The following is a 17,430-nucleotide window of genomic DNA, read 5'->3' on the forward strand; positions in this document are numbered from 1 at the left end:
ACCACTCATAACAAGCCTGGAGAGTGGATGTCTTCAACATTTCCTGGAAGGAGATGTTCCTGTATGCTTCCCCCTTCCCTCTAATGCAGAAGGTCCTACTGTAAATTCAGCGGGACAAGTCAACAATCTTGCTGGTGACCCCCTATTAGCCATGGCAGCACTGGTTCACCCTTCTGTTTATTATTAGCCAAGGGCAGTCACCACAAGTTGCCTCACCTGGTGGACCTCATCACACAACAGAAGGGGATCTGTCATCCACCCACACCTGCAAACCCGCAGTCTTACCCCGTGGGTGATAAACTTCTTATCCCTTTCAGACACCTTTTACTCAGAGAACGTGCTCTCTCCTGCAGGCGGCCAGCAAACATACTATTAGGAGATTCCATTTATCAAGATGGTAAAGGTTCTCTACCTGGTGTCTTCAAATGCAACTTGGACCCCTTTCAGGTGGATATACTTCTAGCTTTGGCGTATGCATGTGAGCTCCTAAAGTCGGACTTTTCATTTTCTTAAGTGAAAGCCCTTTTGTCAGCTATGTCTGCCTGTTTACCTCTCGATCCTCCCCTGTTATCTAGATTAGAGGTGAAGCTCTTCCTCAAGGGGGTCCTGCACATCAGATCACAGAGGAAAACCCATTCCTCTTCCTTCGAACTTCAATTTTCGTTCTGGTGACACTTACTACAAACCCACTCTGAACCAGTAGCTTCTGCCACATTAAAGATGTGTACCTGGAAGTGTTTTGCTTGTAACCCTTACTTCAGCCAGAACAGTCTCAGAACTGCAAGCACTCTTGGCTTGTCCACGTTACCTTATTTTTTCATAAGGATAGGGTCTCTCTCTGCACTAAGCCTTCCTTCATGCCCAAAGTTGTCAATGGATGGTCACTTAACCAATCTATTCCTTTAAGTACCTTTTTTCCTTAGCCACAGAATGATGAGAGAGTGCTCCATTCCCTAGATGTTTACAGGCAACTAAGGTTCTATCTGGATAAGACTAAAGACATCAGAAATTCCAACCAGCTCTTTGTATCTTTTCAACCCAGGGCCTTGGGGAAAGCTGTATCCAAACAGACCGTAGCCTCCTGGATCTCCAAGACCGTCTCCTTCTGCTACTCCTTCCATGGTAAAGTTACCCCACACTGTGAGAGCCCACTCTACCAGAGCTGTGGCCTCCTTGGGGTCCTTCCTGAAAGCACTGAAGAAAGGCAGGTGAACCAATAATGACATACTGCTAATTTCAAAATATTCCAACCATAAATGACCACTCAGAACGTTTGTAATTACAATCCACCAATATCGGTCAGTATGTAAATCTCTGCAGAAGTGACGGCTGTCTGAATAATTACATATTTGGAGGTCTGTAACTAATGTAGGGGTTGCTGCTGCCAAACCACTTCATTTCAATGTTTTATTTACAGATTCAGTGTCTCCTGCCCTTAAAGATTAAATCACCCATGTTAGATTAAAAAAAAATTATAAGCCAGTAATATTGCAATAGGGAATGGATGAGAAACCGATAACAGGTTCATATTTACCAGTCACCCTCATCCAAAGGAGGGCACACTTGACTGTAGCACCCCCCTTTGAAGTACAAAACAGTATCTGCGTTCCATGTACATGGTGAGTAGAACCCACAGCTTTTTGCATCAAAAGCAAGAATGCTACCTGTTGTGCTACTAATACTGTTTTAAAATCTGTAGCAAACTGTGACAATCATTTGATAAAACAGTTGCACATTGAAAATGGACTTAACATGAGCAGCAGTAAAATTCCCTTCTCTTGAAACTGTACATTTCCTGGAGAGACACTGAAGCTGGTAATTGGTGTAAACTGTTCAAGCTCTTGTCTCCTGTAACCAAAGTACAGGGTTTGAGCCTGAACAAGTTAGCTAACTTGCCATCCCTAACTAGGGCATTTTACACACATACCAGAGATGTATCGTCCATGTCGCACACTTTTCCAATGGAACATTAAGCTGACAGAAGAAGCAGGCAGCTGGAACATCTTGTGTGTTTAAATTCCACATGCAGACATGGCAAAGAATCCGCAAGCAGCAAGTGCGTCTCTGTAAACCCAAGGATGTAAACCCTGTATTGCACGCACAGATGGAGAGGGGGTTCTTAAAGAAGAATACACTTAAAAGAAGACTTCATTTATCTTTTTAATTAAAAAGTAAATGTGGTAGTGTGCCCCTCCCTGCCAGCAAGCAATAGGAGACTGCCTAGGTCCGTCTAATGCTGGATCCGGCTTTGCCTTGAGAGGTATCCCACTTGTTAATAAGGCAATGATCGTTAAGCAAATCTATATTTATGGTGGGTACATAACTTCCTAGTTCAAAACTAATGCACTCTGGCTGTTAAATTCTGTTAAATTTTGTTATGGAAATAAACATAACCTAGGTGACCAAACCTTGAGCTTATTTCAAGACCAGAAAATTGAAGCCATTGACTTGCTCTGTAAAGAATGCATCTCAGCATCACATTGCTTCACCAGCTTACATGGGCATAATTGAATAATTTTGCAAGAATCTAACCTGGATATGGCCTGTACTTCCAGGTTATTTTCGTGATAAAACCCCTGAAGATGTTTGACAGTTTTAACCAATTCTTTACTGAGACAATTCAAGCCCTAGCTAGCCAACTACCTCCTAGCTCCCCTGGTCCTGAAAGTAGCACTCCTAGAAACCTACTCACGTTCAGCTTCCAACCAGTCGCCACTTCACTTATCCGTATCTTGATCAAAAAATTAAAACCCACTACACTATCTGCTGATCAACTCCCTGCAGAGTACCTACAAAAATCATGTGATGCTATTGCTTACCCCATCTCAATACTAATCAATCGAACCATAGTAGAAGCTAAAATTCCCACCATCTGGAAAATATCCAGATATGTAATCCCATTTCACAAAGGAGGCAGTTCTACTGAATTCTCCAATTATAGGCCAATAGCTATACTCTCTCCACTTACAAAGATTATGGAAAAATGTATTCGTAGACAACTCATGCACCACCTAATCTAGAATCACCTTATGGCAGACACTCGGCATGGCTTCAGTCCTCATCACAGCACTACTTCAACCCTCCTAGCCTTTACCAACACCATAAACCATAATTGCAACAATAATTACATATCCTCAGCCCTTTTCTTGGATCTTTCCAAGGCATTCAATATGGTTGATCACCAACTTTTAATCCACACCCTGCAAACATTCTGTCCAGGTACTGGAGCCCTTCAGTGGTTTCAATCTTACCTGAATGGTCGACAGCAGGCTGTCCTGTGGCAGAGCAAACTCTCTAACCTTCTACCCAACACCCTTGGAGTACCACAACGCTCTATACTAGGGCCCTTGCTGTTCTCCATCTTCATTAGCGACCTGTATACTGTCATCCCAAAAGTCAGCTGTATCTAATATGCTGATGACTCTACTCTGATTTGCTCAGCCACATCTCCAGTAGAGTTGTGGTCAGCTACCCAGACCACCTTTAATACAATAGGAAACTGGCTTTCTGAACATAGTCTGATCCTAAATCCCAAAAAAACAAAAATGCTGTTTTCACCAACGTATAGGTCTACCACTTTCACCTTTTACCATACCATCAAATGATGGCACAATAATCTCCCCTGACCCCTCTACAAAACTATTGGGTGTCATCATAGACCATCTAAAATTTGACCTACATGTTAACCAAACTATCAAAACCATCGATAAAAAACTAGGGTCACTTTACAGAATAAAAGCCTTCCTAACCCCTCTAGCTAAAATTGCCATAGCTTGCTCTCATCTTTCAACCCTTCTGTATGCAACCCCTCTACGCTCAAATTTAAACAAGACTGTCCTTAAACTCTCAATTTGCTACGACCACACTGCCATGTTTGCCACTGGGCTGCCTTTTTAGGACACATCATTGCATCAATCTAAATCAGCTTGGGTGGCTTGAAGTACCCAGCCTAATCCAGTGTAACCAACTGATTATGGCCTATAAAATCCTCTATAATCCAGACAATACTCCTGCACTTAAATATTATCACCCCCTATAAGTCCTAGACAGCTTCGATCCTCTAACAAACTACTAATTCAGACTAGCAAAATTAATAACCCAGCCGGTGATTCTCTTTGCAAACTCTAAGTAGATCCTGGAACTCTCTTCCAGCTGATATTACCTTACTTTCAGGTCAATTTAAGACTAGACTCTAAACAACATTTGTTACTTAACTGGCTATGTTCATAGGTAGGTACTAGGCTATCGGCTCTAGGGCTCATAGAAGCCTAGCCAAAAAAATTTACCCTGGCTTTCGCCACCCAAGAAAATGATTTTCCTGTGCCCCTGTCGAGCAGAGCCACAGAAGTGATCCCCGGGGTGAGTTTCCCATTTCCCGTCCAATCATCAAGATTTTCCTTGAGTGCTAATGAGGAGCTCTGACATAGATAGGTAGTCTGTTCCAGAGTATGGGAAGTCTCTGGGACAGGAATCTATCCTTCCAGCATGTTCGTTTTATTGTGGTGACAAGGTTTAGATCCCTAGAGCGTGTAGCTCTGAGGGACTGGGATTTCTTTAAATGGAGCATGTCAAACAGCTCTGGGTTTGACATAGCTTTGTATGTTAGGCAGACATAGCCCCTGAGTAGGCGATATGCGATGGAGTAAAGCTGTAGTTTTTTGAGATGGTCTGCATAGGGCATCTGTTTGAGGCCAGTAATCTTCTTTGTGAGGTATTTATGTGGTCTTTCCAGTTGTTGTATATGTCTTGTGAGGTACATACCAAAAGGGGCGTTGTACTCTATAATGGGTCTAATGAGTGATGAGTAGAGGGGAACAATGACCTCTTTTTTTTCTGGATTAGAATCCTTTTGTGATGAGATGAGCCACGTAGAAGGATTTCCTGACCACTGTGGGGATGTGATTATCAAAGGAGAGACTACTGTCCACCTGTGTCCCAAGGTCTCATCACATTTTCGGCATTAAGTAGACTACCAGCTATGTGGTAGTTCATGGGTACAGAGTTTTTACCAAAGGGGATGACAATGTATCAAGCCTGGCTAACTCTCTCTAGAATGTGTAAAAAATCTGTTAACCAGTTTACTGTGTAATTTAATTTAATCCCGACTTGCGCTCAGGATTAACTGTAACCTGTGCAACTTGTTTAACTTGCTTACTTATGTAATCTCTGTAAATAGTCTGTAATATGTAATGCTATATCTGCTTACCCTTGGAGCTTTTCTCCCCGGGCCTCCTCTGAAAATGTACATGCATCCAGTGTGACTATCCTGGTCAACAAATGTAAAATAAAATAAAAATGTTACTGTAGTTTGGTGATATTTGTGTAGCAGTTATTTGCGCTTAGTTGCATTCTTTGTAGGATACTGTAGGCTGAATGTGATCTAGATCCAGGCCATCCTTTGGGGCTGCCATTGCTAGGCGTTTTCATATTTTTCCTTCACCTTATCTTGCATCTGCTTTCACTAGGGTGTCAGTTGCTCTTTACTTGGCTTCCCTTAATTAAGGCCTTTCTATAGTTGCACTATATGACTTAAACTTTTCTAATAAAATATTTTACTTTTCTACTGCTTAAATTGGATTTTGTGGGCTTGAAGTACCTGTCCTGAATAAACCTGCTCTTTGGTAGTAACTAGGATTTCTGCAATTGATGCTTTCAGGTGCCTCAACGTTTCATATGTCAGTGTGATTTGAGGGAACTCAATTTTTGCACCTTTAGTGACCATGGAGACCAGTCTTTAAAAGAGTGGCTAATACCCCCACACACCTAGTCTAATAAAGGGATATCTCCCAAGTATAAATGTTTATTTCTGTCACAGAATTTAGTCTGATGTGTAGGAATGATCTAATTTGCTTCATTTGTTAAATGCAGAATGGGACAAAAGTGGTTTAAATTGGGTCTATATCTGCTTATCAAAAGCAGATAGCAAACTATCTTTGAGTCCTAAACATCGGACAACCAAAATAGCGAAGACATGCAACAGTGATTTATTTTTTTCCCCAGGGGAAAAGAAATCGCTGTTCCGCAAAAAAACAAAACAAAAAAAAAAAAAAATGAAAACACAAGATAAAGTAGGGGGGCTTTGACCCCCACACCCCCTACATAAATATACCAACTCCGAGATCACACCACCGTGGAGGAAATGGCAAACACCCGAAAACAGCCCGGCAATTTTTTTTCTCTGGAGAAAATAAACTGCTGTTCCATGTCTTCGCTATTTTGGTTCGATGTTTAGGGTTCGATCAAAGAGCATTCGATCTTGTCACTTTTCGATAAGCTGATATAGACCTGTCTAAATTATGTACCTGCATAGATTTTTGACACTAACTGACCTATTCCTTGAAACTGTTAAGGGTTATATTCCACAGGAGTGTTATGTTCTCCATTCACTTTCATAATACAGTACTATGATGGGTTTTGCTCAGTCATTTTCAATTTCATTGCAGGTCACCAAAATGTTTATTTAGTCCCCATGGGACTAGATCAGCTTGAGACTCTGTCCTACTGTTTTGGAGAACAGGCTTACAAGTGGAAGATGCCTCTCATAATTCCCCCTTCATTGTAGCTGATCTGTATTTGCTTTCTTTTGCCTTTGTTTTTCATATGCTGCTCAAGCAGTACTAAAAATCATCTGGAGACCTGGAGTATCTGTGGTACACTGGGATAGGTGCCAAGTAGCCCAATTACCTTTGTCTGGTATTCATAATGTCAGCAGTATCCCTTCTGCTTTGGAGGATGTCTATTTCTTGCATATCTGTTATGACTGAATATTTAATTTCTGATAGCATCATTTATTATGGCTAATAAAGTATTTAAATATTTATTTTTTCTTTGTATCTACAGACTTCTTTTCAATACAAGTAGTGAAGAGCATAAGATTTACAAAAATGAATTTACAGAAATACAGAGAACGAAAGTGGCAATAAAAAACAAATTTGCCCAGACAGTACCATCTGGGATGTCTCATGAGCTGGCACCGGAAACAGTCCGGGCACTTGTATATGGAGAGCGTGTGGCTAAGCTCAAGCGATCCCTTTCAAGGTCCTTAGTATTCCGAAGAAACCCTGGTTTGTTTCTCCAGTCTTTAAAGGAGTTAAAGAGAAGGCAGAGGCGCAGGCAAAAAACTGTTGCAACGCAAACTGTCAGAAAGCGGGCAGCAAAACCCTCTGCAGCCAAGAAATCATGTGCCCAGAGTGCTGAAGAAATGGCAGTTGACACAGAATCTCCTCAATCAGCAAAACCCGGTGCAGCTGAATGTAAAGGTAGGTGTAACAATTGTGCATGATATTTTTACTTGAAATATGGTGGTGCTATAGGCAGGGTAGATGACATGGAGGATTGTCAGTAAATTTGGGAGGCTTTAAGGGGAGATGTTTACTGTTGTACACTTTTGAATCCCTTTACTGTCGTACACTTTTGAATCCCGTGAGTCCAGAGCTTTTGGATAGGGGAAGCAGTGTCCTTTGAGTCATTGTTGCAGTGGACTGGGCATGCAAAGTTATGTGGAGCAGTAAGTGGTTGAATGGGTAGTTTGACTTTTTTGCTTTTGTCCCACGTGGAGCATCAAGCCTATCCTGGTTGCCATGCAGTTAATCACTGTTTGAGGAAAAGCTCTTTGGCTTGTTAATTTTCCTGAATGCAAGGATTGAGCCACTCAGAAGCGGTGCTGTCACCCACATATGAATTTTCTTAGTTTTCTCAAGACCCCAGTATTCCCCTACTCGTGCCCTGAAGGGATTGGTTTGCAGTGGTCTGTTGCGATGTATGCACCTGCCTCCTTTTTGTATGTAATCCGGTACACTCTCCACTCATTTTCTACATGTTCCACCTAGAGTGTCTAGCCACCCGCCCCCTGTCCTGAAACAAAAGCAAGCTGGTTCAGCCACATCATTCTTCTCCTCCCTCACATCAGCTGTAGAGAACCAGAGCTAGATTGGAGGCTCATCCTACCTTGGTCATACCTCTGGACTTTATCTTTCACTCCAGTACAGCTGCATTCATTTTAAGTTAATAATTCACAAATGAATTTGAACATCTCTTGGGTAGGATCCTTGTCAGATGGAGTCCTGCTTGCCTTCTGTGAAATGGGTTTAAAATTCTTAGTTGCATCTGTATTGTGTAGAGAAGTAATATTGAAGTTCTAAAAGTGTTACTTGTTTTTGGATTGTGCAGTATTTGACATTGAAGTATGCCTTTTTTGCGGCTGTTAATTTTCAGTGATTGACTGAGATAAAGGATTGATCCAATGGATCCATTTCAGCCAGAACTCAGGAGTTACAAGGTTTTAGCAAGTGTTAGAATGGTTACATCTGACAAAAATGAAAACATTCATGTCCATATTGATTTCAGTTGGTTACAGAAAATAAAAAAAACTTGTCAATGCAAAGCTATACAGCCCTACATTGAAATCTGTTAACTTTTACTGTCATGTAGTTTTGTTGGCATTGACACTCTTTGCAATAAGAGAAATATCTGAAATCCGCTTGTTTAAAATTTTGTTAGAATATTCTGTAAAAGAGAGAATTTAATAGAGTTGAAATTTGCAAACTAAGTACGTCTAGACCAGTAGGCTTAGACTAAAATATTTACCATGTTAGAAATGTTTTGGCAGTGTTTTGTATTGGTAGACTGTTTGCTTTTGTCGTGAGGCTGTTGTGGAATATTGGAAGCAGGTGTATGTAGCTTTTTCCATCTCATGTAATGTGATTTTAGCCCTAAATTCACCAACTTGCATCAATCCCCAAGTGCACCTCATAGTTTAATCCCTCTGACTTGGATTCACATCATTACTACCTGACATGGTAAAACTTGTTGGAAAGGCAGTCCAGTAGTTGGAAGCTGCTGTTCATAGCTCTTTTCTCTGACCATTGCAGATCTAGCTAGATCTGACAATGGCCTGCTCACTAGTGCTGTCTTCATTGAACTCCTCATAACTTTGTAGTTTCTTTTGCCGGCTTTTGGTGTGATATAACTTTATTTCAAAGCTACCTAAGCAGTTGGACTTCAAAAGTGGAAAATAACTTCTCTACAACAACCTCCAGCTTATCTAACGTTCTCCCAAGATTTTGTCCTTGGACGTCTTTCCATTTTTGAAAGAATATTCTTTCATGTAACTTGCATCAAACATAATACTCTGCTCACCAATTCATCTTCTTGTCATTTTTTTTTTCTCTTTATTAAATCCATTCAGCAGAATGTTTGTTTTGATCTTAGTGCACTCCAAATGGCTTTGTGCAAGAGAAATAATTTTAAACAGCAAAACCAAATTGTTTTGTAGTCCAGCTCGATGCTGCACTGCCTTAATCAAACCACCTTCTGTCGTCATGATAGTAGCACTGACTGTTCCCTCATTTAAGTACCTAAGAATTCTGCCTGATCCTCACCAGGGCTTCCCACATAGGTCTGTTAAAAACAGTGGTTGGCAGAACACTGGCTGCCAGAGAAATTTCTAGTGAGAGGAAAGCAGTTATAAGAAAGGAATTGTGGATGTTCGTGTTTCACTGTTGCAGTCATTACACTTGGGTTATCCTGCTGGCAGGCTACCCACAGTTGGCCTGAATTCCAAAGTCCTGGTCCGGAGTCGGTTGCTGTCGCCTCTTGTCTGACAGTGCGCCAGGGGCATAAAAGATGCAGCAGACGCCATTTTCTTCAGTCTTTCTTGCCATGCGGTGCCCAAAGCAAAAGCAGTTCGCAAGTGCCAGTAGGCCAACTTTTGAGATTTTCAAAACCGAATTTCAGATCCGAAGTCTTCATTGGGGAAACTTTTTTTTTTCTTGCTCCAGACCGATGTCAGAAAAAGTTAATTGAATTTCTTGTGGGAAGCAAACACCTCATAAGGATTTCCATTCTTACTGTATTCCTTGCCTAGGCCTTGACCACGACTTTGCTAGCTGTCGGTTTTGTGCTAGATTTAACTAACGCACTATTAAGCGTCACTGCGATTTTGCCTTTCATTATTTTGGCCGAAGATTTAATTATATAATGCTGTCGGAACAGCCGGCCGGAGTTTATAAAAAGTGCAAGGAAAAGGACAGGCATCAGAGGTCCAAAACTGATTAGGCCTCCACTAGGCCAGTCGCCAGTTCTCAGTGAGGCTCTTTCGCAGCCCCTGACACCCGCTACCTCAGAGCCACAGGCTGCTTCCGACTCCCATGTGGAGCCGACTAGGCCTCTGGATACTCAAGGTATTGGACACTCAGAAACTATTTCCTCAGATGGGTCCAGAGCCGCTTGAGCAGGCATCGGCTTCTGAGGGTGTTTTCAGACCTACACAGTTATATGTAAATCCAACCTCAGCTTCAACGGCAAAGACTAAAGCAGCTCTAAAGACAAACAAGTACAGCATTCTCCTGCACAGACTTCATGCCTAAAAACAGATGCTTAAAATGGCCGAAGACCTAATTACTTTGATCAGGAGTTCCCATCCCCCTCCTAAGAGGCCTAGGCAAGAGGCAGAATATTAATCTTCAGATCAGGTTTCCATTTCCTCTGACTCCTCTTCTGAACAGGGATGCTCCCTTCCTCCCTGTGAGGATTCTGATGCTGAAGAGTCTGTTCCTTCAGCCTCTCCTGAGGATTATTCTTTTGGGGCAACCCTTCATACCATGAGGGAACACTTTCACTGGGAGAGGCAAGATTACTCAGAATCTAAGAAAAGGCTCAGACTTTCTTTTACTACCTCATGGCAGACTTCTTGTTCCACCTGTTCTAGACATAGTAGATGTATTTTCAGAGTCTAGCCTGTCTCCTGACTCTTTGCCCCCTGCACTGGTTAAGCCAGACAGATTACTACAGGGTTCCAGATTCCCACAAATTTCTATATAAAAACCCTGCTGCTGACCCAAAAACTATATCTTAAGGTCCCAAAGGAGTCTAGGCTTCCACTGCGAAAAACCCTGATGTCCTTCAAGGATGCATCTGCAGTCATAACAAATGGGTTGTCCTGTTGTCAGGCAGCCCTTCGGTCGGCCGGATTCCAAAGTGTGGGTCTGGCCTCGGCTGGTGTCGCACTTCACCCGACGTCATCTCTCCTGGTCTTCGGGTATAAAGGCATCAGCCGACGCCATTTTCCTCAGTCTTTCTTGCCGTGTGGCGCCCGAAGCAGAAGCTGTTCGCAAGTGCCGGTTTGGTCAGATCCAGAGATTACTACTACCGAATACTACTTCGAAGACTTCTAAAAAGCTAAGTACCCCGTTGAGGACTCTCTCTTGCCTCAGCCGATGTCAGAAAAAGTAAATAATTGTTTAACTTGTGGGAAACAAATACCTCATAAGGATTTCCACTCTTACCGCTTACCTTGCTTAGGCCCAGACCACGACGTAGCAGCCTGTTTAGCCTGTGCTTCCTTCAACCGACGAACGCTTAGGCGTCTGTCGGAGTTTGCTGAACAGTTTTTCGGCTCATATTTTGCGTACATTATGCCGTCGGATCCTCAGACTACTCAAATTGTTAAAAACGCAAAGAAAAAGACCGACACTCGCGGTCCGCGGTTTCGGCCGAAACCACGGTTAAGCAAACCGCGAGTCTCTGTTTCGGCCGAAACCGAGCAAACGGGTCAATCTTCAGCCGAATCCATGACTACTACCGAGGCTCCTGTTACCCTAGTTGAATCGGCCTCTGAAGTTTTGCCTACTAATGTGGTTCCTATTGAATTATCAGACACCATCCCTTTGGATGTCTCTACCCCAGCACGTGGTGCTGCTAGGCCTCCTGCAGCCATGTCTATTAAGGCCTTTGCCAGGGCTAAAGCAGCCAAAACTGCTAAATCAGTGCCTGTTAAGCCCCCCTCACACAGGCCCAGTTCACAAATGCTTACTTTGGCAGAGGATCTCATCTCTTTAATTAGGGGATCCCAATCTCACCCAGACAGGGCCTCTCAGCCTCCAGAAAAGAGACCTAGAGCAGTGCCCCCAGAGCCAGTGTCCTCTGATTCTTCGGATGACTCAGACATTACAGACCATCCAGAGGCTCCTTTTTCTACTTATGAAGATTCCGATGCTGAAGAATCTATTCCTTCTGCCTCTCCACCAGAGGAATTTTCCTTTGGGGAAACCTTGCATGCCATGAGAGAACAATTCCAATGGCAGGGACAAGATTTCTCAGATTCAAGAAAAAGGCTTAGGACCTTTCTACACTTACCACAACATAGGCCCTTAGCTATACCTCCAGTTCTGCCAGTTGTGGATGATGCATTTAATGATGTTTGCACTGCTCCTGATACTTTACCTCCAGCCCCTGCCAAACCAGATAGGTTTTACAGGGTACCAGACACTCATCACCACCTATGCAAGGCCCCACTTGCAGATCCTGAGACTATCTCCCAGGGGCCTAAGGCAGTAGCTTCGACCTCAGCAAAAAACCCTCTTTCTTCTGAAAGGGAATCCAGGTCCTTAGAGAGATGGGGGGAAAAAGTTTACACCTCTGCTACTCTCTCAGCTAGAGCTTTGAACTGTCAGTTTCATATGACCCAATACCAAGAGTTTATGCTTGATCAGTTAACTAAGAAACTGTCCTCTGATGACAACTTAGATAAGAAATATGTTTTAGAAATGGTGAATAACGTTCAGCAGGTTAGTAACCATTCTTTAAAATGTGGCTATGATGCACTGGAGGCTTCATTTAGATCAGCCATGACTGGCACAGTTATAAGAAGGCATGCATGGTTGAAAGAACAGGTCTTGCCGGATCATGTTAAAGCAAAGCTGTTGGATGCTCCTATGGATAAGGCCAGTCTATTTGGTACTCCTGCTCAGCAAGTAATGAAGAAAATGGAAGAGAAGGCAAAATCTGTACAAACAGTTAAGGATTTCTTACAGGTTCAGCCCCCAAGGTTTAGCAGGAACTGGCCTTCCAAAAATTGGTCCTTTCCAGACTCCTCAAAATCTGAGAGGCAGGAATAGACGTGCCAGAGGCAGAAATCAAACCAGAGGAGGTGCCTACAGAAGAGGACGCCAGTGGCAAGGCAATAACCAGCGAGGCACCGACACAGCCACTGCAACAGGACAATCACAGTGACTTGGCTCTGACACCGCCTACCAGGGAACAAATAGCAGCACCTTTAGGCGGAAAGTTAGCCTTATTTTCAAAAAATTGGCACTATATCACAAAAGACAAGTGGATTTTGCAGACCATAGACCAAGGCTACAGGTTTCACTTCCACACCTTACCAGTAAAGAGAGGAATGCCAAACCTACCTCCAAATCAGAAAACAGAAGCTCTAAAGCAGATAGCTCAATTAACAAAGATGAGAGCTGTGGAAAGAGTACCACTAACAGAACAGGGCAAAGGATTCTACTCCAGACTCTTCCTAGTACCAAGAAAAGAGAAAAGTTGGAGACCTATTCTCGACCTGTCCGTCTTAAACACATTCATCATTGTCCTAAAATTCAAAATGCTGACCCTACAGCAACTTCTTCCCATGCTGGGCAAGGAGTGTTGGCTGGTAATTCTAGATCTCAAGGAGGCATACCTGCACGTCCCCATACGACCAAATTGCAGAAGATACCTCAGACTTCTTGCAGGATCAGAGCATTATCAATTCTCAGCATTGCCCTTTGGCTTATCTACTGCGCCCAGAGTATTCACAAAATGCCTGGCATCAGTAATCGCTCATTGCAGGCTACAGGGAATCCAAATTTATCCATACCTGGACGACTGCCTGATACAAGCGGACAACAAAAGCAAGCTGACAAAAGACTTACAAAGAGTCATTTGCTTACTACAAGCCCTGGGATACACAGTCAATTTAAAAAAGTCAAGAGTGATACCATCCCAAACAAGAACATTCTTGGGTGCGGAATTGGACACAGTAAAACAGATGGCATTCCTAACTGCAGAAAAACAAAAACTCCCTCTTTACTTCTTGGCATTAACAAAGCAGAACAAACTAACAGCAAGAAAAGTACTGCAGGCCTTGGGCTTCATGGCATCATGCATAATCCTGGTCCCCCATGCCAGACTGCATATGAGAAAGCTACAGTGGTACCTAAAGAATTTATGGTCTCAACACAGGCACAGCTTAGAAACCGAAATCCCACTAATCCCATGCCTGAAACAAGAGTTCCTATGGTGGGCTCAAGCATGCCAGTCAAACCCAGGCTTGCCCTTCCACAACTTTCAAGCAAGCCAAACCATCACAACGGACGCCTCAGACCTAGGCTGGGGGGCACACATGCTGGACAAATGCATACAAGGATTATGGACTCCAGACCAGCTGCACCTGCACATAAATCAAAAAGAAATGCTGGCAGTAAAACTAGCAATCCAGAATTTCAGACCATTCGTCAAAGAAGGTCATTTAATAAGGACAGACAACACCACCGTCATGTGGTACATCAACAAACAGGGAGGCACTCATTCATACCCCCTATGCAGAATGACTCTGGACATTTGGAATATGGCTCTGAGCTACAACATCCAGTTACAGGCAATATTTGTACCGGGAAAAGAAAACATCCTAGCAGACATGTTAAGCAGAACTACCTCGGATGCTCACGAATGGATGCTACACCCGGACATCTTCAAGGCCATCACAAAGAAATGGGGAATGCCACAAATAGACCTATTCGCATCCCCACTCAATCACCAGCTCAAGAAATTCTGCACAAGGACATACCACCCACTAGCATGGAAGGTGGACTCTCTATCCTTCAGTTGGAAAGGCCTGACAGCATATGCATTTCCACCTCTTCCTTTGATGCACAAGGTACTACTGAAAATCAGAGGAACGTCCAAGGATAATTCTGATAGCCCCAAATTGGCCAAGACAACACTGGTATCCATTGCTGAGGAGCATGTCTCTGGGGAGAACGTGGACACTACCCCTGATGCCTTTGATGTTAACTCAGAACAACTACAACATCATGCATCCAGACTTAAAAACTCTGCAACTGACTGCCTGGAACATCACTTAACAGCAACTAACCCAGATTTATCACAAAGGGTGAAAGACATTATCCTTGAAGCCCGCAGACCTTCAACAAGAAGGAACTATGCAGGAAAATGGAAAAGGTTTGTCATTTGGAGTACTGAAAGAGGAAAAGATGTCAAAGATAGACCTTGCTAACATCCTGGAGTACTTGGCAGAGCTTCTACATACAGGCCTGTTCTATTCCTCCATCAAGATACATGCATCAGCTATTTCTACAGAATACAGCTTCGATCCCCCTGTCTTCTCACATCCTCTACTCAGGCAGTTCCTCAGAGGAATTAAGAATGTAAAACCTCCTAGGAAACCACCATTACCAGCATGGGACTTTAACTTTGTGCTAGAAAAATTGACACTCCCTCCATTTGAACCAGCAGCAACAGCAGATCTTCAACACCTATCATGGAAAACTGCTTTCCTACTGGCAATTACTTCAGCAAGAAGGGTTTCGGAACTACAGGCCTTAATGGCAGTACAACCCTTCCTAATCTTCCATCAATATAGTGTCCATGAGAACTAACCCTACATTTATGCCTAAGGTGGTATCCAGAGTGTCTCTAAACCAGGCAATCCACCTACCTACCTTCTTTCCCAAACCACAGAACAGGGGGGAAAGACTGCTGCATACCTTGGATGTACATAGACAGTTACGCTACTACCTGGACAGAACCAAAGGTAACAGAAAAACTGACCAGCTTTTAGTAGCCTATGCAACAGGAAGGGAAGGAAAAGCAATTTCCAAACAGACAATCTCTAAATGGATAGGAAATTGCATAAGATTCTGTTACTCCTACCATGGAAAGCAAATCCCACAGAACATAAGACCTCACTCTGCAAGGGCTACAGCCACTACCACAGCTTTCTTACGAGGAGTGGCTACCAAGGACATTATTGAGGCGGCTACTTGGACCTCCGTGCATACATTTGCCAAGCATTACAACTTACCTCTATATTCTAGATCCTGAGCAGGGTTTGCCACTGCTGTCTTGCAAGGGATCCTAACTACACCATAATTCTTCTTCCTCCTCCCCTAGTTTGGCTATGGTATTCTACCCATTTGTTATGACTGCAGATGCATCCTTGAAGGACATAGTACAGTTTTGTACCTACCATAAATGTAGATGTCCGAACAGGATAGCATCTGCAGTCAGGATTACCCACCCTCCTTCCCCTCTGTGGTACTCCTAGGGTATTTACCCTCCTAATAGCTAGCTAGGGGGGGATCTCTTATGGTGTATTTGTTTGTATATATGTACATACATGCTTATTTTTTGTGTTTGCCTGCTATTTTTTTTGGAAGCATTGGCATTTATCCAAAATTTAGTTTTCCAAGAGGGCAACTGGCATCTGGGGCAAGAAACACTGAGGAAAATGGCGTCGGCTGATGCCTTTATACCCGAAGACCAGGAGAGATGATGTCGGGTGAAGTGCGACACCAGCCGAGGCCTGACCCAGACTTCGCAATCCGGCCGACCGAAGGGCTGCCTGACGACAGGACAACCCATTTGTTATGACTGCAGATGTTATCCTGTTCGGGCATCTACATTTATGGTAGGTACAAAACTGTACTTTCCCTCTGATAGGGATTCTGGAGCACTGGACAGATGGGGGGGGAGTTTGCACTTCTGCTACCTTGGCTGTAAGGGCTTTAAATTGTCAGTTTCATATGCTTAAATATCAGCAATATTTAATGTCACTGCTAAAACAGAAAATGTTGGCAAATTCCAAATGTCCAGATAACAAGAAATGCAGGATTTATTGCATGCAGCTGAACAAGTGGGAAAGAATACTTTTGCAATGTGGTTTTGATTCATTGGAGGCCTCTTGCAGGGCTGCTGTTACGGGTACTGTCATTAGAAGGCATGCTTGGTTAAAGGAACAAAATCTGCATGATCATGTTAAAGCAAAATTATTGGATGCTCCTTTACAGCATGATAACTTTGTTTGGAGTTGAGGCAGAAGAGGTGTTGAAAATGGAGGATAAAGCAAAATCTATGCAGACAGTTAAGGATTTCTTAAAGGTACAACCACCCAGATTCAACAGGAACTGGCCTTCAAAGAATTGGTCCTTTCCAACATCAGACAGGCCAAAAATAGGCAGATACAGACGCACTAGAGGCAGATCCCAGCCCCAAGGCTCATACAGGCCTAAACAATGGGGGTGCTTCTACCTCCAAAAGCGGAGAAGACCAATCACAGCCATATAGAAAACAGTCCCAATGACTTTGCTCTGCCAATACCAAGCACTTATCTTTTGGCAGCCCCCTTAGGGGTAAAACTAGCACTTTTTTCACAAAATTGGCATATAATCACCCAGGACAGATGGGTCTTGAATATAGTGTCCCAGGACTACAGGTTCCACTTTCACACCCTGCCTGCCAAAGGCAAAAGGTATGCCAGACCTGCCACAAAATCAATGGGCAGAGGCACAAAAGCAAATTACATCCCTCATTTATGTGAGAGCCGTTCAGCGAGTACCATAGCAAGAGAAGGGACAAGGATTTTAC

At 43.2% G+C, this 17,430-nt stretch overlaps 1 protein-coding gene across 5 annotated transcripts in view; it reads left to right on the top strand.

The window, feature by feature from the left end:
- The window catches only part of SUGP2 (SURP and G-patch domain containing 2), a 946,851-nt gene that overhangs the window by 251,802 nt on the left and 677,619 nt on the right, over window positions 1–17,430 (top strand). For all 5 annotated transcript variants that reach the window (XM_044053944.1, XM_044053942.1, XM_044053940.1 and 2 more), the window contains exon 4: window positions 6,841–7,259. In XM_044053944.1, the coding sequence (XP_043909879.1) occupies window positions 6,841–7,259 (419 nt within the window). The remainder of the gene's footprint in view (window positions 1–6,840; window positions 7,260–17,430) is intronic.

The sequence above is a fragment of the Protopterus annectens genome, chromosome 13.part0, assembly GCF_019279795.1.
Source record: "Protopterus annectens isolate FY-2018-M chromosome 13.part0, PAN1.0, whole genome shotgun sequence".
Lineage (NCBI taxonomy): Eukaryota > Metazoa > Chordata > Ceratodontiformes > Protopteridae > Protopterus > Protopterus annectens.